General features: G+C 41.8%; 1 protein-coding gene across 3 annotated transcripts in view; it reads left to right on the top strand.

Annotated features, from left to right (window-relative positions):
* LOC149473375 (retinol dehydrogenase 16-like) overlaps positions 1 to 18,359 on the top strand; it is a 51,778-nt gene extending 33,419 nt beyond the window's left edge. For all 3 annotated transcript variants that reach the window (XM_089680961.1, XM_089680954.1, XM_089680947.1), the window contains exons 3-5: positions 676 to 934; positions 14,605 to 14,768; positions 16,810 to 18,359. In XM_089680961.1, coding sequence (XP_089537087.1) covers positions 676 to 934; positions 14,605 to 14,768; positions 16,810 to 17,009 — 623 coding nt within the window. In that variant the 3' untranslated portion in view covers positions 17,010 to 18,359. The remainder of the gene's footprint in view (positions 1 to 675; positions 935 to 14,604; positions 14,769 to 16,809) is intronic.
* The last annotated feature ends 9,227 nt before the right edge of the window (positions 18,360 to 27,586 follow it).

Genomic DNA, 27,586 nt, shown 5'->3' with positions numbered 1-27,586 from the left:
TTAAACCTGAGTGTGCACTTTCAGCCCATATCCATTATATACTGTAACTATAGCATGAATATATTTTTGGTAAATACCTGGAAAAAAAACCCTAAAATTATGCCTGTGTCCAAATATATATGAAGATGCGTACAGTAACCATCTTCCTGCACTCCAAGAAAAACAGAGCAGTGTGTTTTATGTAGAATCGCTTTTTATGTAACCACTCAGAAGCCAGGAACTTACACATTTTATCACGTAAACTATACTACAGCAAGATTCTTACAGTGACACTAAACATTATCTCTCGTCTTCAAAAGTAATCCATACACATCCACTACCTTATGGCCCTTTAATCTATTTTTCTTGAAATGGTTTTTACTGAGTTTCTACCTCCTTGTAATGTCTTTCATGAGCTCCCAAACATAATGTGCATTGCTCTATGCACACTACAGACTTTATAGTCCATAATCCTTAGATCATCTCAGGAGTGAGCAAGAGAGGGTGACTATGTTCCTCCCTACTGTGGGACTATAGGAACTCCGATCACAGGAGCAAAAACAAGGAATTGGGAGGAGGCTGAGACCAATGAAAAGTGCTATTGCCATAAAGAATATACAGTATAATTGAATAGGTTTTTTGTTTTTTTTTAACTAGAGTTTAGTATCCCTTTTAACTCTACTATCTTTCACACAGGCCTTTGGGGTTTGGTGAATAATGCAGGTATTGCTACACCTACTGCTCCTAATGAATGGCTAACTAAAGATGACTTCAAGAAAATTCTGGATGTAAACCTCCTAGGGCTGATCGATGTCACATTGAATATGCTGCCTTTAATCCGAAGAGCCCGTGGACGGGTTGTTAATGTATCCAGCATTGCTGGAAGAGTTGTCATCTGTGGAGGAGGATACTGCCTTTCTAAATATGGAGTGGAATCCTTTTCAGACAGTCTACGGTAAAACCCATTTTTTTTATTAAATCTGTACAATAATATTTGGTAAAAGCTGTAGCACTTCTCTGTACTTTCTTGCTCACACTTGGGGTACAATGCAGTTACCATACAGTGAAAATGCATGGTGATTACAGAAACAGTTAAAAATACATTCTGATTTGTTTCCTGAATATAATTTAGGCCCTATTCACACTTCATGTTTTGGGTTTTTTGGGGGTTTTTTTGTGTTTTTTTTCATAAGGAAGCCCATTCATTTGAATAAGCTGCCCTATGCACGTCAAATGTGCCAAAGAAGCTCCTGCACTTTTATTTTTTTTTTTTACCTTTTATGTTTTAGCACACTTATTGGCTGCAGAGCCATTAACAATTAATGGCTCTGCAAGTGTGATGCACATTTTTCAGACATTGCAGGAAAGCACATGGAAATGTGTTTTCCTACACATGTTCCCAGAACACACAGGTGTGAATGCAGCTTTAAGGATTGTGTAGACAGGGATGCTGGGGAGATTCTTCTGACCTGCTTTTGCCCCTTGGCGCCAAACATATGCTTTATATGTGGCCCCACTGAACTGGGCTTTTTTTCATGCGGCCGCATATACAGTATGCGTACCAGTCTTTGTGCTGGGAGCATACCGCACAGCATACTACCAGCACAGAGACCCGGGTCTCACCAGAAGCTCCGAGTCCCATACTAAACTGGGAATGGGAACTCCTGGTTCTGGGTCACCTGATCGCGGTGATAGCCTTTGATTGTCTGTCTATCACCGTGAAGCCCGCCCCTTTGTTTCTCTGTGAATGGAGAGGAGAGAGAAATTGTGTAAATAAATACTAAAATAAAGAGAGCATACCTAGATCAAGGTTTGATCTAGGTCAGTGCCAGGGTTAGTGTAAGGATGAACGGTCAGGATCAGTATATTTTTCTAGATTATCAGTGTCAGGTAGTGTCAGTGTATTTTAGGTAAGATAAAATAGATAATGTACATACATCTAAATTTTAAAAAGGGGGGTGTGTGTGTGTGGGTTTTTTTTTTTTTTTTTTTACTATTTTTGGCCAGTATTCCTATAATAGAAAAATCATGAGATATCCGTTATCATTTAACAACAAATGAAAGCCGAGGTTGTCCGGGAAAAATACAAGGTATAATCCACCTGGATGCACAAAGTAGTTATTATTATATGTACATTTTACTAACATGTCAAAATTGTGCTTGGGCACTAACATTTGTTTAACCTTCAGGCATTAACCATTAGCCGCCCGGCCAATGGCCGTTTGGCGGCTTCAGACGTGTCTCTCCACTCCGGGTGCACGCCATTTGGCATGCTCCCACACATGCACCGTTTGCGCTAATGCAGAGCGGCGCAGCAGTGCGATCTGTCACCGGCCGTGCACCTCGGACACGGCCGATGACAGATCCGAGTACCGGCTCCTGTTGCTGGTACCATGTGACCTGCTGTGACCAATTACAGCAGGTCACATGACAGTTGTATACAATGGATGGCTTCATTCATGATGCCATCCATTGTATACTAGTGCCTAGCTGTGAATGGTCACAGCTAATCACATGCACATGTCATGTGATTAGCTGTGACCAAATCACAGCTAAGCACAAAAAAAAAAAAAAAAAAAGAAAAAAAAAAGCTGAATGAATCGATTTCATTCAGGTAAATGCTTGCTTATAGCAAAGTAATTCTTTGCTATAAGCAAATTGTGTAAAAAAAAAAAAAAAAAAAAATACTGATCACTTCCCCAAAGTAGTACAATGTTACTATGGTAACATTGTACTACTTTGGTCATAGTAAAATATGAAAAAAAATCTTAAAAAAAATTTTAAAAAATGTAATAAAAAATTAAATATAATAAAAAAAAAAAATATATATATTTTTTTTTTTTTTCATACTGTCACCAGTCAGTGTCCCTGTTCACCACCATGCCAGTTATATGATGACGCTGTACTGAACTGGTGACAGTATGTAAAAAAAAAAAATAGTATGTAAAAAAAATAATAATTTTAAATTTTTTCATTTTCCGAAAAATGATGACAAAAAAATACAACTTCAAAAAACTCGCCATGCCTCTTATGAAGTACGTTGGACTGTCTACTCTGCAAAAAGGGGTCATTTGGGGATATCTGTACTATTCTGACATTCTTGGACCTCAAGAAATTAGATTGGCTGTCAGTACTTCAGGATTGATCAATATTCAGATATATACCATAGTTTGTGAACTCTATAACTTTCCTACAAACTAAAAAATACATCCTAATTTGGGTTATTTTACCAAAGACATGTAGCAGAATACATCTCGGCCTAAATTTATGAAGAACAATTATTTATTTGGAAACTTTTATAACAGAAACAAAGAAAAATGTGTTTTTTTTTTTCAAAATTTTTGGTCTTTTTTCGTTAATTTAGCAAAAAATAAAAACCCCAGCCGTGATTAAATACCACCAAAAGAAAGCTCTAGTTGTGTGAAGAAAATGATAAAATTTTAGTTTGGGTACAGTGTTGTATGACCGCTATTGTCATTCAAAGTGTGAGAGCGCTGAAACCTGAAAAATGGCCTGGGCAGGAAGGTGTAAAATTGCACGGTATTGAAACGGTTAAGGGGTTAAGCTGCATTTGCATCGACTTTTATGGGTAGAAACATAGTTCAACACAAATCCTTTGTCTGTTCCCAGTGTAGCTGACATTTGTTTTTGATGTACTTCAGAAAATGTAATAATTACAAGACTTTTGGTCATAACATACAAAGTAGCATTGCCGATACATTCACAAAATAAAAAAAAAATGCACTATATCGTAAGTGCAACACAACATAAATGTATATGCACCATTATGGTGGCCATACATAACGTGTGTAGCACTACCCCCTCGGGAGTTGCTGAAATTTGGTCCTATAGTCCAGAACAGCTAGGCAGCACGCTTTTTTCACAGACTTGAATTCGGCAGACAGTAACCAGTCCTTGAACTTGTTGTTTGGTTTTTATTAGGGGAATTAGAACTTGGATTGAGCAAGGGGTGTACGGGATGCCCAAGGGTAATAGCAACGGAGGACAATCTTCCTGAACGATGTACAAGTCTCTTTGACAGCAAAGAATGGATCGTTCTTCTTAGAGAGCTAGCCAGAATCTGTTGTACCACCCCAGACCCTAGATACTCCTTATCCAGCTGTTCTGGGTGAATCCCTGGGCAGGGGATCCAGTGCCTGTCACTTTAAGAGAAGACAATCCTGGGTAGTATCTAATCCACTTTCCCACCAAAGTGCTCTTTCCCCTTACTGGCCCAGGGGGTACAGGTCTACTCACTCAGTCCTTCCCCTGTGTTGCTGTTGGGTCGGTGGCTGCTCTCAGGCCTTCTGCTGGGTCGCTCCTTCCCCGCTGCATAGGTGGTCCTCGCTCTGGGGGCGTGAAGTCCTGAGCTTTCCTCCTTCCAAGATCTTCAGCCTGTAGGTGAGCACCTCTCCATCTGGGCCCCCTCCCAGGCTCCTTCTCTCCAGTCTCACTTCTCCATCTTCCACCCAAACTCTCCTGCTACTCAGCAGGCTCAGTCCACTCTTAAGAATTGGTCTGGCCCCAAGCCAAGCTTCCTATTGGGGATTGGCCAGGATCCCTTGAGAGTGCAAACCAGCCACTCCTCTCTCTCTCCCACTGCTTCTAAAATTTTCTCCAACTCCAGAGCAGGGGGAAGTCCCAGAGAGCTGGTCTGCAAAGCCTCTCAGTCGATGACCAAAATTTTACCCCCTGACTACTGCACCTGGGCTGCTACTCAGCCCTTCTGAGAATTAGAATTCTAGCTCCCTCTTACTACCATAGGAGGAACTGCCACTTGCCCACCAGAGGAATTGCCCCCCTTCCTGACCAGGCCATTTTCTGTGATAAGGTGCTGCGTTACTTTCACTGACAATTGCACGGTCATGCAACGCTGCACCCAAATTAAATTTAAGTCATTCCCCCCCCCCCCCCCCCACAAATAAAGGTTTTCTCTTGGTGGTATTTGATTGCTTCAGTAGCTTTTTCATTTTTTGCACTATAAACAAAAATAGACTGACAATTTTGGAAAAGTAAATATTTGACTTTTTGCTATTAACTGCTTGCCTACAGGGCACTTATACCCCCTTCCTGCCCAGGCCAATTTCCAGCTCTCAGCACTGTCACACTTTGAATGACAATTTGCGTGGTCATGCAACATTGTACCCATATGAAATTTTTAGCATTTTTTTGTGACAGAGCTTTCTTTTGGTGGTATTTAATCACCTCGGGGTTTTTATTTTTTCTTAAACCAAAAACTGCTGAAAATTTTGAAAAAAAAACATTTTTTCTTAGTTTTTGTTGTAAAAGTTTGTAAATAAGTGATTTTTCTCCTTCACTGATGTGCGCTAATGAGGCTGCAGTGATGGGCACTGATAGGCTGCACTGAAAGGTGGCACTGGGCATTAACAGGCATCACTAATGGGCACTGATATAGGGCACTGTTAGGCGGCACTGACGGGCACTGTTAGGCGGCACTGATGGGTGATACTGAAAGGCAGCTCAGATGGGCACCGATATGTGGCATTGATGTGCACTGGTAGGTACTGATATGTGGCACTGATGGGCACTGACATGTGGCACTGACAGCTGGCACTGATGGACACTGACAGGTGACACTTCTGGGGCCACACTGATCATCAGGGCACACTGATCATCAGTGCCCTGATGATCAGTGTACATGTCCCCTCCGCGGAATGCCGATTACCGGCTCCCCTCTCCTCTCAAGCTGTCGGCATGACAGCTCGTGAGGAGAGAAATGCCGATAACCGGCATTTCCGTTTTACATGTGATCAACTGTGACTGGACACAGCTGATCACATGACCGAGCCGACATCTTTGGCTCTCTCCATAGATCGGTGATCTGCTGTGTCCAAGGGACACAGTGCACCACCGATCGCCGCGCTAAGAATGGGAGGACGTCATATGACGTCCTCCCAGAAGGAGAGAACCACCTTGCGCCCGTCATTGGACTATATGGCGGACAGGAGGTGGTTAAATATGTCCAGGAAATGTAAAGAATCAAATTTGTTCATAAATTTAGGCCAAAATGTATTCTGTTACATTGTCTTTGCTAAAAAAAAAAAAAAAAAAACTAAATCCTAATATGTGTAAATTGGTTTACAAGTGTGTGTGTGTGTGTGTGTGTATCATTTTTTATTTTTACTAGTAATGGCGGTGATCAGCGACTTATAGCGGGACTGTGGTGGGCATTCTGACACTGGGGGGAACTGATTTGGTGTCACTGACATCCCCCAGTGACACCAATACAGTGATCAGTGCTAATAAAAAGCAATGATACTGTACTAATGGCACTGGGCAGCTGCTTGCTCTTCCATCCCACCATGGGACCTGAGCAACCAGCTGGCGCATACAGCAGAACTAAGCCGGGATCAGCTTTGTTTGGCTCTCCACTATGGTAACCCGGAATCGATGACCTGTCATCACTTCCAGTTTACCCAGATGTCAATGGTGCCATTTTTAAAAACTCCAAAGCATTCGATAATACCGATCTTGATGTTTTTTGTTAAATGCAAAGTTAGGATTTGGGGTATTATAGACCCCAAATCCTCGATAAAGAGTACCTGTCACATGCCTATTGCTATCAGAAGGATATTTACATTCCTTGTGACAGCAATAAAAGTGATAAAAAATTAAAGCAACAGTGTAAAATAAGAAAAATAAAATTTAATATTTAAAAAAAAAAAGCAGCTATCCCACACGTGAGGTATCACCGCAAATGTCAGGTCATGGGCAGTAATTCTAGCACCAGACCTCCTAAGTAAATCTAAAGTGGTAACCTGTAACGACTTTTAAAATGTCACCTATGGATAGCACAATTTACATCATTTGTTATCATTGCACAGGCGTGCACATTTTTAAAGCATGACCTGCTTGGTGTCTATTTTATTTGGTGTCACATCTTACTTTACAAAAAATTTGCTTATGTATTTTTTTTTTTTTTTTCTGCAATAAAATTTATATTATAAAGTGTATGTTTTCCCCAAAAAATTGTGATGTGCAAATTATGTGTATCACAAAATTGCAAAACCCACCAATTTATTCTCTAGGGTCTCTGCTTTTAAAGAAAAAAAAATTATATGTGAGTGTTTGGGGGTTCTAAGTAATTTAAAAAAAAAAACCTGATTGTTACATGTGAGCAAAGTGCCAGAAAAAGCCTGGTCCTTGATATGGATAGTATTAACATTGATCACTGAATTAATGTCTCTGGTGATGTATGTGACAGTTATTCAGTTCCCCTAGCATCAGTTAAGTGTCAGATTGCCTGCCGCAATATCGCAGTTCCATTATAAGTCGCGGATCACCACCATGAGTATTTATAAAAAATAATAGAAAAATAAAAATTTCAGCATACATTCACTGGCAACTTTATTAGGTACACATTGCCAGTGCCAAGAAAATAGCACACAAACACCACCAGCCTGAACTGTTGATACAAGGCAGAATCCATGCTTTCATGTTGTTTAGGCCAAATTCTGACCCTACCATCTGAATGTTCCAGCAATTAGTCTGTTCCAGCAATTAGTCTGCCCATTCTCTAACCTCTGACATAAACCAGACATTTTTTCCACACAACTTCCACTCGCTGGAGTTTTTCTCTTTTTCGGACCATTCTCTGTAAAACCTAGAGATGGTTGTGCGTGAAAATCCCAGTAGATCCAGCAGCTTTTGAAATACTCAGACCAGTGTTTTTTGCAATTTTAAAATGAAAAAAAATAAAAACACCCAGGGGTGATCAAATACCATCAAAAAGCTATTTTGTGTAAATAAAAAAAACATTTTAAATTTAGTTTGAGTACAGGGTTGCATGACCGCACAATTACCAGTTAAAGTAGCGCAGTGCCGAATAGCAAAAAAATGGTATAGTCATGAAGGGGGTAAAACTGCCTGGAGCTGAAGTGGTTAAGCAATATGTAAACCCAACATTTCATATTCCAGATATGTGCCTGCTGTACCATGTACTTGTATGGAAATATATCATGTTCTCTTTGTATTGCTTTCTTTGTGTGAAATCCCTGGTTTCCTGCCAGTCCCCCTGCTTTCCTACTAAAAAATGACCACAATAGGCATGAGAGCACAGCATTGTCAGTTTTTTATCTGTGCTGGGAACTCCAATGCTCAAACTTGTCCTGACCCCCCCACTACCACCACCAGCATTTGCATTACAGGATTTACATACTGTATACTTTGACACTGAGCACAATAAAATAAAAATTCCCCAGTGAACTATGTGTTAAGATTCTTACCCCAGCACTTTACAAATTTCAATGCTTCTGGCTCCTTCTCTTTCAGTGCTGCTTCCCTGAACCTTCATTCTTCATATGAAAGTGATAACAGTGGACAATGCAGTCTCCTGCCATTCTGTTCGTATGGAGAAGGAAGGAGGAGAGAGGAGCAGGGGAGTGCCTTGCTATCCTAGGCTAGGGAGACATATCTCTAGCCTCTGCATGCAAGAGTGGGCAGGGGCAGAGGGCATGGCACCAGCTTAAATAGGAACCTAGGCAAGGGATACAAAATAGAGGCCTCATACTCAGTAAGTGATTAAATTGGCTGCAGATAGTGTTTCAAAAGGTCAGGGTTTAATATTCTATATTTAAAGTAGGAGTACATGGATATCGGAGTCAGGAGCCAGCAAAATGAACCTTGTTTGCACTTTCAGGCACCTTCAGGTTTTATTCAAAGAAAAAAGTGTCAGGAGAAATGTATTGCTTACCTTTAGAAAATGCTAGTTGCCTGGCTGTTGGGGCTTTAGTGCCAACTCAGAACAAGCAGGTAAATCAGTTCTCATTTGGTTCCCATACTTGTTTTAGGTCAGTGACTTGAGACCAGAGATGACCAGACAATTATAAATTTGAGTAAACTTGTCGGGTAACAAAGACTGCCTGCAAAGGAAGAGTACTTATACTCATCAGTAGCCTTTGTGTCCTCCCCCTTTTCAGAGTGCTGGGTCCTGCGCCCTGAACAGTGATGCTGTCCTCTGAGACCTACATCACTACAGGACTCAGAAACGACATGGGCATTAGATCAGGGATCAGCAACCAGGTGACTGGTAGATTGTGATCTGGGCTTGCTGACCCACCATCCCAGAGCACCAAATATAGTGCAATGCAGAGGGACTACTTGTAAAGTTGGAGCTGTAGTAGGGAGCAAGAGCTGCATAAGCCGATGCCTCCTCTGTAGTGTTGGCCCCTGCCCCATGTGTCCCAGTGATACCTACTGCACTCCACCTCTTGTCCCAGCTAGAGGTCTCTAGAGTGGTGCTAGCAGCAGGAAAGTACATGGCCTGGACAGGGCAAAGCTAAGGAGAGGACCAGCATGACTGGGGCTTGTAAACATGGCAGAGATGTATAGTGGGGTTGGGTGTATTTATGAATACCATTGGTGGCTTACCTGATTGGAAGTTTAAGTAAAAGAGGGATAATCTCCAGGATGATGAGAGGAGGCTGGACTTGTCGGAGCTTGTGGCAGCACTGGTGGGGTTTCTACCACCCTCCCTCTCTGGACCTGTTTTGGTTTGTGTTTTTTGTTTGTGTTTGTGTTGTTCCCGTAGGTGTCCTTTTTTTTTTTTTTTTTTTTTTTTTTGTCTTGCGTGTTTTTTTTTTGTTTTTTTTAATGGGCTGTATCTGGGACTACATAGCTGTATCATATTCCCTGAGGTGGTGTAGTAGTGGCTCGGGGCCTTCTCATTGGGTTGCAGATACAGCCGGGTTATTTGCCTTGATTTTCAGTGGCTTCGAAGACCTTGCACCCGGTTAGGATCATTACTGTTCGGTTAATGCATTGATTTTAGTGGATGCATTATATAATAGTTGTATCTTATTTTTCATTATGATAAATAAATGGCCTGCCATGGCCATTTTACCACCATAAAATGGAGAGTTTGTGTGGTTATTTCAGGTAGGGGAATGTTGGGGGGGTTCTTTAGGTAAGTGGCAGGGGCGGACTGACAGCTCATGGGGGGCCCCCGGGCAATAGGGGATCATGGGGCCCTTGTGTCCTTACCCAAACTCAAAAAAGCCTATGAAAAAGGCACCAGGGGCATCTCATGGGGCCCCCTACTGACTCCAGGCCCTCGGGCAGTGCCCGAGTGTCCAAATGGTCAGTCCGCCCCTGGTAAGTGGTTAACCTCAATATTCTGCATGTCCCTCAGTCAAGAAGAGATCTTCAGGTCAGTGTGAAGTAATACACTGGGCATAACAGTATAGGGCTGCTTTCCCCCTGATGTGCTGTTGTTTACCCACACCGTGGGTGCAGTACACTGTGCCTTCAGCTTCCCTGCTCGTTTGCTGCACTTAGCCATAGTGTTCTGTTATATCCTGTGGGTTGGTGCGCTTTTTGAAAGTGCATTACACCTGCAGGATATAATAGAAGTCTATGGCAAAGCACCACTAACCGAGGAAAATCGCAGATGCACTGTACCAGCAGTACAGGTAAACCGCAGCACATTAGTGTGAAAGCAGCCTTATAGGGGGGCTCAGAACAGTAAGGGTTAATTTACATTTGCAGTTTGGGGGTGATAACTGTGTTTTTACCACCCTAGCCTCAACCACACCCCCTTTAGCTGCAGTATCCAGGGCCCAGGACACATTCAGCAGCAGGAGTTATATGCCTTGTCATGGTTGGTGGGTGTAGCCCCTGCAAAGTATGACCCATTCAAGTGAATAAGGCCACTCTGCAAGTGCCCTGCAACCTTGTTCAGTACAGCTATCAAGGGGTTAAAGCAGGTACCATTGTGTTGCTTTCTCACCACCTGCTTTAACCCCTTGGGCCCCGCAGAAGCAAACAGTTGTGGGGTGCTTGCAGAGTTGCCCCATTTACTTGAATAGGTTGCAATTGGCAGACGATAGCACCCACCAAAAGCAACAGTGGGTTTATTCTCTGCTGCGGCATGTGGACACCTTTTGGCTTCTGCAGCTAAAGGAGGTAGAAATTGGGGGGCAGTAAAACCGCAACTCAACTGCAGGGTTCCCCCCCCCCCAACTTTAGGTGTGAATGAGCCCTGAGGTTTCTGCTGCCGAATGCAACTAAGGGCTTATTCACAAGTGCAGCAGACACTGCTGCTCTTCTGAAAAGTGATCCAAATGTGTTTTGACAGGTGGTGAGGCGATATTTTGCCTCCTAACCACCTGATTTAAACCCATGATTGCTGTGTAATGCATGCAATTGTGAGATGGTAGTACAGCAATTAGAGGTTTAAATCGGGTGTGAGGACGTGACACTGTGCCCGGTGATCTTTGACCTCTCCCAGTTGTTCAGGTAGATCTTTACCTTTTTAAGGTTGGCTACCCATGTGTTTAGATGATGGAACCATGGCATGCTGTGGTGAGACACAAGCATCTGACTCTCCGGAATGAGCTGAGTGCCAAAAGCCCGGACGAAGACTGCAGTGCTGGAGCAGCGGAGCTAGAAAATTGCCAGCACACCAAGGATCCTCAAATACCATCTAAATGTTTCTATTAAAAGTGATCACATCATAGCAGAAGAGTGCAATATTTTGGGGCTGCATAGTTCCACTTCGTCAGGCATGTAAGGAGGTAGGACACCAGGAATGCCAAAAAAGGTGAATATAATACCCTTTCTTTTGCAGCAAGCTTTCCTGTAGTGATGCAAGGGTTCAAGGATGGAACCATGGCACATGGCAGAGGATGCAGCCATCCTAATCTTCCACAAGTTTTGCATGCTGAAGAGCCTGGCAGAGGTGCATATAGGTGCTCTTCTTTGGCAGATACTGTAGGTTTCAATTTATTATTTTTGTTATCTAACAAGACCACTTTCAGAAAATGCTAATTGACTGGCTATTTCCAGCTTTAAAATGGCCTAGATCGAGTGCAACAATTAAAGTGGTAGTGAAGTCGGGCAAAAGCAAAAAAAACTTTTCTCCCTGCAAGGTAAACACATAACACGCATATGTTTGCGTGCTCCAGCCTCTTGAATGGCCGAGCCGCGATGACTTCACTCCTGAACATGTGCACGGGAGTCACGGCTATGGAGCTCTAAAGGAATGGCATGAGTATGCTGTCCCTTCAGAGCGCATGCACCATGTTGCAAAAACGGTGAATGTCTCCTAAATGGTGCACATTTTTAGGAGATTTTCCTTGTACCTACAGGTAAGCTTTATTATAAGCTTACAAGTGTCCCTGTAATGTTTATGGCATTTAAATTTAGCTTTAAATTAGGATGGAGGCAGGAGACACGTGCTGTCAGAGTATACTACCTCTTCTCTTGCATCTCTTCCATGATGGGATTGCAGGGAGTAGGAGCCCCACACAGGTAGAAATAATGCTGGCAGATAAGCAGGTAGTGGATCTAAAAGCGGGCTCTCTAATGCAGGCCATAGATGGGGAGAAAAACTGCAGATTTTTCTTTTAAAAAACGAAAAATCGGTTGTTCAAGTGGCCGACGTTACCATCAATGGTAAAAAAAATCGGCCGATTTTCTACCCGTCTAGAGCCGGCAAAAAGTGTCCCTGCAGAGAGCTCTGCTATTTCTTTGACAGTTCTCTGACAGTTCCTTGACATTTATAGAAGTTGCAACAATGTATCTATTTGTTTCCATTTAGGATACAGATGTTTTTATTCGGAAACAAATAGATACAATGTTTCAACCGCTGTAAATGTCAAGGAACTGTCAGAAATAGCGGAGCTCTCTGCAGAGACACTTTTTGCTGGACTGGAATTCTTCTTATTTTCATCCTACTTCTTCTTCCTCTTCCTCTTCCTCATCCTCTTCCTCATCCTCATCCTCATCCTCATCATCTTCTTCTTCTTCTTCTTCACCCTCATCCTCTTCTTCTTCATCATCCTCGTCCTCTTCTTCTTCTTCTGCATCCTCGTCTTCTTCTTCTGCATCCTCGTCCTCTTCTTCTTCATCATCATCATCCTCGTCCTCTTCTTCTTCATCATCCTCCTTCTTCTTCTTCTTCTTCATCCTCATCCTCTTCTTCATCCTCGTCCTCTTCTTCTTCATCATCATCATCCTCATCCTCTTCTTCTTCATCATCCTCATCCTCATCCTCATCCTCTTCTTCTTCTTCTTCTTCATCATCATCATCCTCTTCTTCTTCCTCATCCTCTTCTTCATCCTCATCCTCTTCTTCATCCTCATCCTCTTCTTCATCCTCATCCTCATCCTCTTCTTCTTCATCATCCTCATCCTCTTCTTCTTCATCATCCTCATCCTCTTCCTCTTCATCCTCTTCTTCTTCCTCTTCTTCTTCTTCATCCTCTTCTTCTTCCTCTTCTTCTTCTTCATCCTCTTCTTCTTCATCCTCTTCTTCATCGTCTTCCTCTTCTTCTTTTTCTTCTTTTTGTCTTCCTCTTGCAGGTCACTGCTTATCGGTAAAAAATCGGCCGATTTGCCCACTAATTGCCGCGAAAATCGGCCGATCGGCAAAATCGGCCGATTTTTTTCCCCAACTTTACCGAAAAAAAAAACGGCCAAAATACCGAAAAACGGCCGACCAAATCGCCCACTAACGATCCGCCGATTTTCGACCCATCTATGGCCTGCATTAGACTTTTATTGTCTCTTCAAGAAAATTTCAAGGCAGATGAATATCACACAGCTGTAGAAGATAAAATTACTTTGACCAATTAACCTATTACCATAAATCTGAATCCAATGGGTTAGGCTGGCCATATATTATACAATTTTCTTGAGACTTTTGCTTTAGATTTACCAAAAACCATATAATGAGGTCAAACCTAAACAACACTTTCAATTGTATCCAATTAGGCAGGCCCTTGCACTACATAGTTGAAGGTAAATCTAAAGGAAATTGCACAGAAAATTGTGTAATGTATGGCCAGCCTTATGCAGGCCACAGATGGGTCAAAAATTGGTTGATTTTTCGGCCGAAAATAAAATTGGTCGATTTTCGGATCGTTAGTGGGTTAATAGGTTGGCCATTTTTTGGTATTTTGGCCGACTTTTTTTTTTTTTATTTATCGGTAAAGTTGGAAAAAAATCGGCCGATTCTGCCGATCGGCCGATTTTCGCGGCAATGATGGGCAAATCGGCTGATCTTTTTACCGATAAAAAATCTGCGCATGAGCAGTGACCTGCAAGAGGAAGACAAAAAGAAGAAGAGGATGAGGATGAAGAAGAAGAATTCCAGTCCGGCAAAAAGTGTCCCTGCAGACATTTATAGCGGCTGCAACATTGTATCTATTTGTTTCCGAATAAAAACATCCAAAATGGATACAAATAGATACAATGCTGCAGCCGCTATAAATGTCAAAGAACTGTCAAAGAAATAGCAGAGCTCTCTGCAGAGACACTTTTTGCCGGCTGTAGACGGGATGAAAATTGGCCGATTTTGTTTTTGTTTTTTGTTTTTTTTTACCGTTCCTGGTAATGTCGGCCGATTGAACGACTGATTTTTTGGGTTTTTTTAAAGAAAAATCGGCCGGTTTTCTCCCCATCTATGGCCTGCATAAGTCATACCCTTCTCAAGCTGACTGCAATTTGGGATGTTTATAGCTTGAAATGAGCTGATGATTTAATAATTTTATCTTCTACTATAAATTGGAAAGAGTTGTATTTTCAGATTGTTGGTGGATGGCTCTCTTTATATTAATGCAGTGGAAGGTCTCTTGTTCGTTAAACTTTCTGGAATTTTTGTAGGCGTGAAATGGTCCCATTTGGTGTGAAGGACAGCATTATAGAACCAGGCTACTTCAGAACTGAAATCACTGATTCCAACCGTTTTCTGGAACATGTAAAGTACAGATGGGAGAAGTCACCTGATGAAATCCGGAATACCTATGGGCAGGATTTCTTTGAAAAACGTGAGTGTTTATGAAACGTGGCCCACAATTGCTAAAAGGTTGTCAAATTATTACAATTTAGCAATAAATATTGATGTCTAGTGTTCAAAACCAAACTAAGCAGCATCACTATGCACTGATATGAGCAATAAATATCTCATTAGATAATTTCTTCAAGGTTGACATATGGACACAAATGTGAAAACCTTTTATAAATTGCTTTTTTATATATTTTAAACTGTTAAAAAAAACACAATACTGTATTATTTAGACCTCGTGTACACTGGGCTTAAACACCACTTTGAGAGATGTTTGACTTTTTTTTTTTTTTCTGCCTCTAAACATCCCATGTTAGCCTATGTGTCCATACACACATAGGAGTTTACAGCTGTGCTTGAAGAGGTGTGTTTAGAGACAGGAAAAAAAACATCACTTGAGCATTCAGGAAAGGAGCGTTTGAGCAGAAAAAAAGCACCCAACATGGCTAAATGCACCTAAGCACTAGGCACATTTAGAGCTTGAGAGTCCATTCATTTCACACTCCTTTTTTAAGGGATAAGAGATACAGATGCTTGTGACGGTGCGTGGCGTCAGATCCCAGCCCTTCTCACCAACTTGTGACCGAAGGATCAGCCGATGTCAGACCGCGCTTTCACTTGTGTAACAATACCACTCTCAGCTACGCCCTGCACAAAGATTTTCCAGCTCGCAGGGCAACAATCTATGTGCCAGCAGCCTTAGAGCGATTGTTACTGGGTCAGGTTAATTACGCAATTAACCCATCACACTGCCACCACCACCTTTTTACAGAGAAGGAGGAAACTCACAAATTTTGCCCCAGTGCCTTGTGGGATATGCAGTGCAGAGTACTCATTCCAGCTCGTCAAGCCAGCTCAGTCCACATCCTGTGTACCTTCCTATTGGGTAGATGATGGGCTCTACCTGGCTGTACAAAGCTCTGCAATACAAGTCTCCTGTAGCTGTACCTGTGTAAATGTCTCCTCTGCTGACAATCTCTTTCCTGTCAGTGCTACAAACTGAGCTTTTAAAGAGGTATAGCCAACTTCACCTTTACATAAAGTGGCCCATGCGAACAAGGGGCCCCTGTAGTTTGAAATTAAACAGGGTTTTTACAAAAGGAACTGTGCATTTTAATGTCTCACCTGTAGGCTTTCTCTGTCACCCATGAAGCCCAGCCAAAATTATTCCCAATGTTTAAACTCTATTTCTGGGACATGTCATTTGTTGTGAACATGCACCCATCAACATAGGATGGAATACACCACATGATTCAAAATCCATGCATGTGTACTCTCTCCTGTGGTAGCAAAGACTCTCTAGTTGCATATCCCCGCCAGTAATCTCACAGTGCTGTAAGCCTTTTGCAACAAAATGGCCACCAAGCCTCCATCTTTGAGGACAACTAATATACTCTAACTATTTGTCCTCCAAGAAGGAAGCTCAGCAGCCATTTTGATGTAACCCATGTTGTTGAAATAAACCAAGAGATGTACAGTAGATGTAAACTTTAAGAATATTTCAACAAGGCTTTATGTTAACAGAAAAGGCCTACATGATTTTCATTAAACAAAATGTTTTAAAATACACTGTTCCATTTGTAACTTCTGAGGCCCCTTGTTCTGCATGGTCCAGTTTATGTGAAAAGTGAACTTGGCCTTTAAGATGATGAAACAGAAGGGGTCCCTTTTTGTCAATGGAATGTGACTATTAGAAGTTGGAATCTGATTGCTCTGAGTACTGTAGCTAGCCATCCAGTGTACTGTACCATATTCATCTTTTTGGTTTATTTGTAAAGTGGTGCACCATATGTATATTCTTAAGTATCCTTATTTTTAAGGATATTTATTGTCAAGACTGCAACAGGGGTTTGCACATAGACAATTTTCAACACGCATTGTTCCAAATGATCTCACTTATTGCAAATTTACTACGTTCTACCTTTAAGTCAGTTTATAGGATAATGTGGAATTTCTCTTTAGGAATATAAGTCACAGAATGCATTTTTTTTTTAAAAATTAAAACTTGCTGTTTGTTCACACAGATTGCCAGGGAGTGGCTAAAAGCCTTTCAAAGAGCAGTAAGAATGTTCACCTGGTCACAGAATGTATGGAGCACGCCCTTACAGCTGTCTACCCAAAGACGCGATACTCTGCTGGCTGGGATGCCAAACTTTTCTTCCTCCCTCTTTCCTACTGCCCATCTATGTTAATGGACTTCATCCTTTCAAGACGTCCAATATAGGAGAGTACACAAAAAGTTCTGTTGACCTTGCAAAGTAAAGAACTACATATTGTTATAAATAGATATATCTTGCTATTACAAAACAGCTGTAAGAAGTCTAATATGTGAGCTTCTTTGCCTGAGTATAAGATTGCTGAAAGTAGGAATCTAAGAATATTTATACAAACTTGATCTTTCTAAAGATGAGCAGACATGCTTAGTATTTAAAACCCTCAACCCTATCCTACACAGCAAGGACAATGACTGATTTGCATGTTGGTGACAATTATCACTCTTTTCTTTATATCATTCAGAGGTTTGCAGCTCTTAAGCCAGCCATAGTTGGATCGAAATTCAACCTGTCCCTACTGAACTGTTTGAGTTTCAATCCCTCTATGGGCAAACTGATTGTTAATCTCTGACGTGACTTTTGTACAACCAGCCTGTTGGAAAAATTTTGATCAATCAGTTCCTCTGGATATAGCCAATGGTGCTGATGAGTGTATTTTGATGGCGGGGAAGTTTACCCACTGTCGGAATACAATAGCTCCGCCGGAGGGATTCACCATCCAATTCCTCCAATGTGCAGATGGAGGAATCCATTCTTGCTGGTTGAAAGAGAAAATGAATGAATGTATGGCCTGCCTTATTTGTTTCCTTGGGATAATTGCTCTGTGATATCGGAACAGAATAGTTTTAGTGTTTCTGTATTATGGTGGCACAGGAAGGAACTTCTTACAATTCCTAAAGTTGATTTCTAATTTCCACTGAGTACCAGTAAAGTGTTGCTCAGTCAAGTGGAGTCCTGGGCACGTCTGATCTGCCTTTGGTACTTTAACATAATTTTAAATACTCCATAAAAAAATAGGCTTTACTGTGTATACATATTGCTATGTTGCTTTCAACCTATTCTACCATATTCAAAAGTTGCCAAATCTTTCTAGTTGGTGCCACCCTTCCCCCAACTTCTGATGAAGAAGCATGCACTAAATACTCCCGAGTTCTCTAACCCTTGGGACTACATGTGTCATGAACACCTGCCTGCATGTGAGTATCCTAATGTGCATGCACCTGTGTGGTTTTGTTTTGGGTTTTTTTTTCTTATTAAATATATTACAACATTTTTATTAAATATAAACCTTGTCATAATGAGCAATGTTTTTAAAAATGTTTATTGTTAATCGTTTATATTTACTTTTGTATTGTTATGATACCCAATAGTCTCCTCAAACTTGTTAGACTTGGTCCATTTGGTGCACTCAGATTGTATGCAAATGACCGTCTTGATAATTTTGTATCTTTTCACTGCATCTGTCTTCTGTATATTATTGTATACTGAATTTATAAATAAAGAACTACTGAAATATAAAAGTGTTTTACAATAAACATTTTTGTAATATTACCGCAATTTGTAAAAAAAAATGTATTTAAAAAAATGTATGGATACACAGATGGGTATAATGGTCTCCAACCTCTGGGTACCTGTGCATTTTGGTGCACAGAGGCAGCTGACGCATCTCCAAGGGAGATATGATAGGACCCATTGCAGAAATGGAAGTGAGGGGGTAAAGATGAAAAAAGTATCAAATACTAGAAGGATAGACAGGCCACATAATGACAGGACATACAAGAGAAGATGTAATCCTGTCCTCAGTGAATTCATAAAGTATTAAAACCCCCTTCACATTTTTTCAATGTTATGTTGCAGTCTGATACTACAGTTGTTTCAATTATTTTTTTCTTATTAATATAGACTCAATATCCCATAATGACAAAGTGAAAACAGAATTTTAGGAGAGTCTGAATTTAAAAAAAAAAAAAAATGAAATATTACAAGTACTTAAGTATTCAGTACTTTGTTGAAGCATCTTTGGCAGCAATTTTCAGGTTGAGAGATGTTCAATAGAGTTCAAGTCAGGGCTCTGGCGGGGCCACTTTAGGACATTCAAAGATTTGTCCATTAGCCACTGCTGTGTTGCCTTAGATGTGTTCCTAGGATCATTGTCATGTTGGAAGATGAACCTTCGGCCCAGTCTGAGGTCCTGTGCACTGTGGAACAGGTTTTCATTGATGATATCTCTGTACTTTGCTCCATTCAACTTTCACTCAATCCTGACCAGTCTCCCAGTCCCTGCTACTGAAAAACACCCCCACAGCATGATCCTGCCGTCACTATGCTTCACTGTGGGATAATATTAGGCAGGTGATGAGCTGTGCCTGGTTTCCTCCAGACATAGCAGTTAGAATTGAGGCCAAACAATTCAATCTTGGTTTCATCAATCTGGTATCAGACTAAATAATCTTGTACCTCACAGTCTGAGAATTCCTCGGGTGCTTTTTTGCGATCTCCATGCAGGCTTTCATGTGTTTTTGTATGGAGAGGCTTCCGTCTAGCAACTCTGCCAGGCGAGGGGGCATGGCTAGCATAGCATGCAGTAGGACATGAGCCTAGCTAGCTCCACTAGTGATCCTGACTTTCCTCCTGGTGGCACCACGTCCTCCACTTGGATTTGCTCCTCTGGTCCCTGGTGTAATCCCCTGGCTTCACTGCTCTCATTTGATCACTTCCTCCCTTTTGATCCATGATGGCTAAACGAGGAAAAGAGGCCAGACAGTAACTGAGTTTGCTGGGCAAGATGGTAGTACCCTACTCCGTACAGCAAAGAAGCAGAAGCTGTTTGCCAGGCCACTCACCAGAGAGAACTCACAGAAACGGCTCCTGGACCCTATCGCTGATCCAGGCCTTGATCCTACAGACCCAGACCAGACCTCTTCACACCTAGATGACAAGGATGTGCATCCTGCAGCTCCAGAGTGAGTACCCTATCATCCATGTCTAATTTGGCACAAGCCACTTCACCTGATGACACTGAACCTGAGCCCACCCTTAAAAAGATTCTCTCTGTGGTTGCCACCTGCACCTCCAATATAGCAGATCTTACTGGGGAAGTAAAAGGGATGAAAGTGGAACTGTCCCTGGTGTGCCAAGATATGCAGAAGCTGTGGGACCATACTGCCGCCTTGGAGGGGAGAGTGAGCATACTGGAGGATAACTAGCAACCACTACACAGAGATGTGTGATACGTCTAATCTTCTACCAACGCCACTAGACTGGGGGACCTAGAAAACCGACTGCGTTGGCATAACCTGAGTGGTCGGTATACCGGAGTGCGCGGAAGGCAGTAGCTTTCATTGAAGCTTAGCTAACCTCCACCTTTGGGATTGACTCCTTTTCCCCATGTTTGCAGTGGAATGTGCCCATAGAGTCCCGGCATGTCCACCACCAGCTGGCTCTCCTCCTCGTCCCTTCCTATTTCACCTACTTAATTACAGGGATAGAGACACCATTCTTTCCAAAGCCAGAACAAGGTCAATATGTTGTTTGACAATGTACAAATATCCCTATTCCTGGACTTTTCAGAGCAAGTTCAAAAGCAGCATGCTAAATTCCTGGATATTAAGAATCTGCTCCGTGCACTGGGCGTCCAATATGCCATGCTGTATCCGGCTAAACTCAAGGTGATTGCTGAAGACACATCTCACTTTTTTGACAGCCCTAACACAGCCATGAACTGGTTGGACAGAGCAGAATGTCACCTTGCACATCCTTCAAGAACATGATTTAGGGGACCCTGATGATCCTTGGTGCTTTGTAGTAAGGCGGGGTATCTTTGCCATTCCCCTTTTTATACCTGTGGCTTCCCTTTTTATACCCTCACACCTGACTACTGCCTGCATGTCCATGGGGCATTGTGTCTACCCAACCATGTTTTTGGTCCTGCGTGGACCTTTTAGGCCACCTGCCTAAGCCTCAAACATCCACAATTGTGGTCCTGTTGGTCTATCTGCTCAAGGCGTTATTCTTTTTCTTTAGATTGTTATTGGGTCACCTGTATGTTAAATGGTGCCTGATACTCTGCTACAACTCATGTCTTTCTCACAAATAGAACCTGGTCCTTTCAGGTTCCATGGTCCTGGATATTGCTTGTCTTTTTTTTCTCCGCTCCATTTTCCCCCTAGAGTCATCTTAGCTTTTGCAATTCTTGTGTGGCTGTATACATGTGCCTGGCCGGGCTATCCATCTTACCCCTTCAAAAACAATTATCACTCTGCGAACTAAGGAACTGTTATGGCTCTCCTGGAATGTTAGAGAATTGGGGGATAAATCAAAACGTGGGGCTGTTTTCCATCTGCTCAAAAGCTTGAAACCATCTGTAGTATGTCTTCAAGAAACCCATTTGAAGCCCAACACTGTTTGCTCACTCTGCTCCCATTTATTTCCAATTCAATATCATTCTATCTGTTCTACATAGAGGAGTGAGTATCCTCATTTCTAAATCCATGCAATTGAAAAGAGCCGATCGATAAGGAGGGCAGATAGGTCTTCTTACTGTGTACTTTGAATGGGTTTTGTTGCATTGTGGCCATGATATTTATCCCTCCACTCTTCTCCACAGATGTCCTCAAACGCTTGGCACAATTTATGGCATTATACCCCCCCCCACACCTCCTGGCATTGGGGGACTATAATAATTGCTTACTCCCTTCTTTGGATAAATTGCCTCTAGGCAACAGGGGTGGACTTTTTGTCCTCCCAACCTACCCCATTTGCTAATCTGTTGTTAGAACTAGGCCTCCAGGACATGTTGAGGGAGAAATATCCAACTACAAAATGTTCTTGTTACTCTGCTACTCATGATGGACTTTCACATATACAGTGGGGATCGAAAGTTTGGGCACCCCAGCTAAAAATTTGTATTATTGTGCATAAAGAAGCCAAGGAAAGATGGAAAAATCTCCAAAAGGCATCAAATTACAGATTAGACATTCTTATAATATGTCAACAAAAGTTAGATTTTATTTCCATCATTTACACTTTCAAAATAACAGAAAACAAAAAAATGGCGTCTGCAAAAGTTTGGGCACCCTGCAGAATTTATAGCATGCACTGCCCCCTTTGCCAAGCTGAGACCTGCCATTGTCATGGATTGTTCTCAATCATCATCTGGGAAGACCATGTGATGTCAATCTCAAAGGTTTTAAATGCCCAGACTCATCTGACCTTGCCCCAACAATCAGCACCATGGGTTCTTCTAAGCAGTTGTCTAGAAAACTGAAACTGAAAATAGTTGACACTCACAAAGCTGGAGAAGGCTATAAGAAGATAGCAAAGCATTTTCAGATGTCAATATCCTCTGTTCGGAATGTAATTAAGAAATGCCAGTCATCAGGAACAGTGGAAGTTAAAGCAAGATCTGGAAGACCAAGAAAAATATCAGACAGAACAGCTCACAGGATTGTGAGAAAAACAATTCAAAACCCACGTTTGACTGCACGATCCCTCCAGAAAGATCTGGCAGACACTGGAGTTGTGGTACACTATTCCACTATTAAGAGATACTTGTACAAATATGGTCTTCATGGAAGAGTCATCAGAAGAAAACCTCTTCTACGTCCACACCACAAAAATCATCGTTTGAACTTTGCAAATGAACATATAGACAAGCCTGATGCATTTTGGAAACCAGTTCTGTGGACCGATGAGGTTAAAATTGAACTTTTTGGCCGGAATGAGCAAAGGTACGTTTGGAGAAGAAAGGGCACAGAATTTAATGAAAAGAACCTCTGTCCAACTGTTAAGCATGGGGTTGGATCAATCATGCTTTGGGGTTGTGTTGCAGCCAGTGGCACAGGGAACATCTCACGAGTAGAAGGAAAAATGGATTCAATAAAATTTCAGCAAATTTTGGATGGTAACTTGATGCCATCTGTGAAAAAGCTGAAGTTAAAGAGAGGATGGCTTCTACAAATGGATAATGATCCTAAACACACCTCGAAATCCACGGGGGATTACATCAAGAGGCGTAAACTGAAGGTTTTGCCATGGCCTTCACAATCTCCTGACCTCAACATAATTGAAAATCTATGGATAGACCTTAAAAGAGCAGTGCGTGACAGACAGCCCAGAAATCTCAAAGAACTGGAAGACTTTTGTAAGGAAGAATGGGCAAAGATACCTCAAACAAGAATTGAAAGACTCTTAGCTGGCTACAAAAAGCGTTTACAAGCTGTGATACTTGCCAAAGGGGGCAGTACAAGATATTAACTCTGCAGGGTGCCCAAACTTTTGCAGACGCCATTTTTTTGTTTTTTTTGTTTTCTGTTATTGTGAAAGTGTAAATGATGGAAATAAAATCTAACTTTTGTTGACATATTATAAGAATGTCTAATCTGTAATTTGATGCCTTTTTGGAGATTTTTCCATCTTTCCTTGGCTTCTTTATGCACATTAATACAAATTTTTAGCTGGGGTGCCCAAACTTTCGATCCCCACTGTATATGTGAAAGTCCCCACTGTAGATATGGGACTTGGTAACTCTGCTATCTGCCAGAACTGTCTGACCACGCCCCATTTTGGGTTACACTGCAAACGCAATATGTTCAATCTCGCCCACTGTGGAAGGTCAGTCCATTTTGGTTGACATTGTTCTCTGTGAATGACCTGATTACAGGGGGCACTGTCAGATTTTCTACAGCGGAATGAAGGTTTGGCCTCACCAGGGGTGGTTTTGAATACATTAAAATCCTTTTTTAGAGGCCTAATTATACAAGAAATTTCAGCTAAGCAGAGATCTAAAAAAAATGGGAAGACTTCATGCGATTAGATGTCCAACAGAAAGAGGTTAAGATGATTCTAGTCCCGGGTCCTTTCAATCGCAACTCTTGGTTGGAAGCCCAGGCCCTCTATAGTGCCGTGCTTATGCAAATGGCCAAAAAGAAAAGGTACTTTTTACAAAAGAAATATTTTGAGCATCTCCTAGTCCTCATAGCAGAATCACAGCAGGAGGTGTCTACTATAGATGGTGTAGTCTGTACAGCTCATGTAGCTATCCGTCATGTCTATGAGGACCTCTACGCCTCTAAAACTACTGCCACGCACTCTGAATTTACTCATTTTCTAGACTCCTGTCCTTTCCCTAGTCTCTCTGAGGCAGACCAGAAGGAGCTGGAATCCCCCATTACCTTAAAGGAGAAATTTCTGAAGCTTAGGATATGGCCCCAATAATAAATCCCAGGATCTGATGTCCTACCTTTTTAAATTTATAATGGGTATGGAGAAAAACTTCTCCTGGCCTTGCTTAAAATGCTACTTGCTGCAGCAGAACTAGGTAGACTATCTCCCTCAATAAATGAAGTCATAGTCAGTGTTATTGAAAGACTCCTATCTCCCCATTTCCCTCCTGAATACGGACACTAAGCTGCTGGCCCGTGTCCTGGCCTCCAGACTAACAAAGGTCATTGGTAAAATTATACATAAAGATCAATCCGGATTTATTCCAGCAAGTGCGATGGCTAATAATATTTATAGACTCTTTTTTTGACCCTACAAATCCCAGTAGATAACCGTGGAGGCAGGGCCATCTTGTCATTAGACAGTTCCTGACCCCATGATGTATTTCCTGGCGGCTCAACTTCAGCACCTAGTAGGGTGGGTTTTACTGGATACTGGGGATCCTATCATGGGCCTAATCTCCCTTTCAGATCCTACTCTCTCTGCTCTCTCCCACCTACAAAATGACTCTACCACCCCTTCCTCCTCAAGCCCCCTCTGCAGATCTTCTAAAGAGACTGTGGCGAACTGTAATAAAAAAAACTCTTCATGTAACCAGGTATCTGCCCAGTACCCCGCTATGGCATAACACTTATACAGAATTAGCTAAACTAGAGGGATTCCAAAACTGGAGGGGAAAAAGGATTTTAATTTGTGGCTCGGCTGTATTCTGGGGAACACTAAAGTCTTTTTACACAACTTCAAACTGAATTTTGCACTTGTTCACAAACCATTTTACCAGTATCTTCAAGTACACCTCGCTTTACAAGCCCAATCTCTCCTCTCTAATCTCAGACTGACTGAATCCGCTCTCCTTTAAAATCTGTTACTCAGACAACACACAAAAAGGGCATGATCTCTCGTATTTATTTACAATTATTGACTACTTTACAAGATCCCACAAATTTGCATAGTAGAATGCAGTGGACCCAAGATATTGGTGAAATTACTGGCGACATCTGGGATGCTGCTCTGGAGTCTGTACCAGTGATTTCTCTCCCTCTCCCAAATTATCACAATTATTCTCCACCATGCTTATAGGACCCCTGTGAAACTGCAACAGTGGGGCAGGAGAGACTCTCCTAACTGCCCAAGATGCAATGTGCACAGGGATGACTTTATCCATATGATCTGGCATTGCTCAAAATTGGATACGTACTGGAAGGAGGTCTTCCAAACCATTTCCCTAGCATCACAACACAACATACCTCAGGGCTCTCTAATTTGCCTACTAGGCGCAGACTACTATGTCTAGACAAGAAACTAATTGCTAGACAATGGATGTCTTCTATCCACCAACCAGAAAGCAATGGGCAGAATATGTTAACTCATTACTCCTCAGAAAAAAACTCACATACCAACTTTGTAATACCCATCTAAATTTAAGGCTGTCTGGCAAGGCTGGCTAGATATACCTGGCCTTTCCCCATCTCAGTTGACAATGGATAGGCTATTACAAGTGTGATGCCCTACCTCTATGTATGCACCATTTCACATCCCTCTTGTTAGTGATTGTGAAGTCAAGCTGATCCTTAGCACTGTGCCCAAGGTGACCTGTTTATTGTTAACGTTCTGTTTTGTTTTTGTCGTCTTGGTTCCCTCTATTCCATGGCTATATATGTTTATCCCTGTATGCACTGGGGGGTTCTGTATTTATTTGTATTCATTTGTAGCACTGCACTATTTGTATATATATTTAGTCACTTCACTCATTTTGGTAAAGAGGTTAGTGCCAGCAGCTTGAGAATTAGGACCCGTTTTGAGCGCAGGAGGATTTTTACCATTTCTATATACTGTATGTTTACTGACTGCTGTTTTCAGATGTTGATGGATCTGCGCTTGCACAAATTAGCACTGTATAATATGGTGAATGTTTGTTTTTTCTACATCCTGTATGCTATGATGCCATTTTTTCTGACAATAAAAGCTGTTTGGATTGAAAAAAAACAAACTCTGCTATAAGGCCCAGATCAGAGGGCTGCAGTGATGGTTGTCTTTCTGGAACTTTGTCCCATCTCTGCACAGGATCTCTGGGGCTCAGTCAGAGTGACCATCAGGTTCTTGGCCACCTCTCTTACCAAGGCCCTTGTCACCCGATTGCTTAGTATGGCTGGATGACCAGCTCTTGGAAGAGTCTGGGTTGTGCCAAACCCCTTCCATTTGAGGAATATGAAGGCTTGAATTTTTTTTTCTGTTTATACTAGTAATGGTGGTGATCATCGTCTTATAGCTAGACAGTGGGCATTCTGACACTGGGGGGAACTGACTAACTGACATCCCAATGACACTAATACAGTGATCAGTGCTAAAAGAAAGCACTGATACTGTACTAATGATGCTGGACAGGAAGGGGTTAACACCTGGGGTGTTCAAAGGGTTAACTGTGTGCTGTGTGTGTTTCACATTATGTGCTGTGTGTTTTACTAGGGAAACATGCTGCTGTGTATTTCTCTGCATAGCAGAGTATTGTTAACACACAGGTCTCTCCCCTGTCAGTGTTGCTCGGTGGTTGCCAGGTGCCAGCCGGGAATCTCTGGCTGGGACCCAATGATTTGACATCCGTAGCCACCAATGGCGGAAAGGGTTGGGCGGCACACGCTTGCCCCCTACCCAGGAATGCAAATCACGTGTATACATATATGTTAATTTGTTCAGCCCTGCCACCCTGTAGCAGTAATTCTACTATAGGGAGGCGGGCAAGCAGTTAATAAGACAAAAAAAAAAAGAATTCAAACAATTGTAGCATTAGGCACACAGGTCTCTCCCCTGTCAGTGTTACTCGGCGGGCGCCAGCGTGAAATCTCCAGCCTGGACCAGATGACTGACATCTGTAGCCGCCAATGGCAGAAAGGGTTGGGTGGCGCACGCACTCCCCCTTCCCAGGAATGCAAATCACGTATATATACACGTGATTTTGCACCGCCTTGCCACCCTGTAGCAGTAATTCTACTATAGGGAGGCGGGCAAGCGGTTAATAAGACGAAAAAAAAAAGAATTTAAATAAGTGTAGTATTAGGCTGCAACATAACAAAATGGAAAAAAGTGAAGGAGGTCTGAATAGTCTATGAATGTACTGTATGTCATTGAAAAAAAAATTATCAATTTGGTTTAAAAACAGTTTAATTACTAAATAGCATAATAAGGCAAAGAATGGCATCTGAATATGTTTGTATCCTTACAATAAAATCTTTATAATCTGTTAATTTTTACAGAAACTTTCAAAATAGATTTTTGAAAACAATCATTCACTGTACACAAATGCATTCTTTCCAGGCATGATATAAAATATAATATTTGCTTATATATTGCTATGTACTCATCTGATACAGTATTGTGGGTCACAAAAAAACACTCAGTAACAAAACATTCCTGGAAAATTATTATTCTAAAATGTTGGCAATGATAGTGTACCTAGTGCAGTATTCTCTTTGGAAAATAGACCCTCTGAATTTATTCTGTACATAAAAAAGTTGGAGCTTTGCCTTAA

The sequence above is a fragment of the Staurois parvus genome, unplaced genomic scaffold (genome assembly GCF_062004578.1).
Source record: "Staurois parvus isolate SC_StPar_1 unplaced genomic scaffold, SC_StPar_1.0 ptg000017l, whole genome shotgun sequence".
Taxonomy (NCBI): Eukaryota; Metazoa; Chordata; class Amphibia; order Anura; family Ranidae; genus Staurois; species Staurois parvus.
Note: the sequence above shows the minus strand (reverse complement) of the source record. Positions and strands in the feature narration are given on the sequence as shown.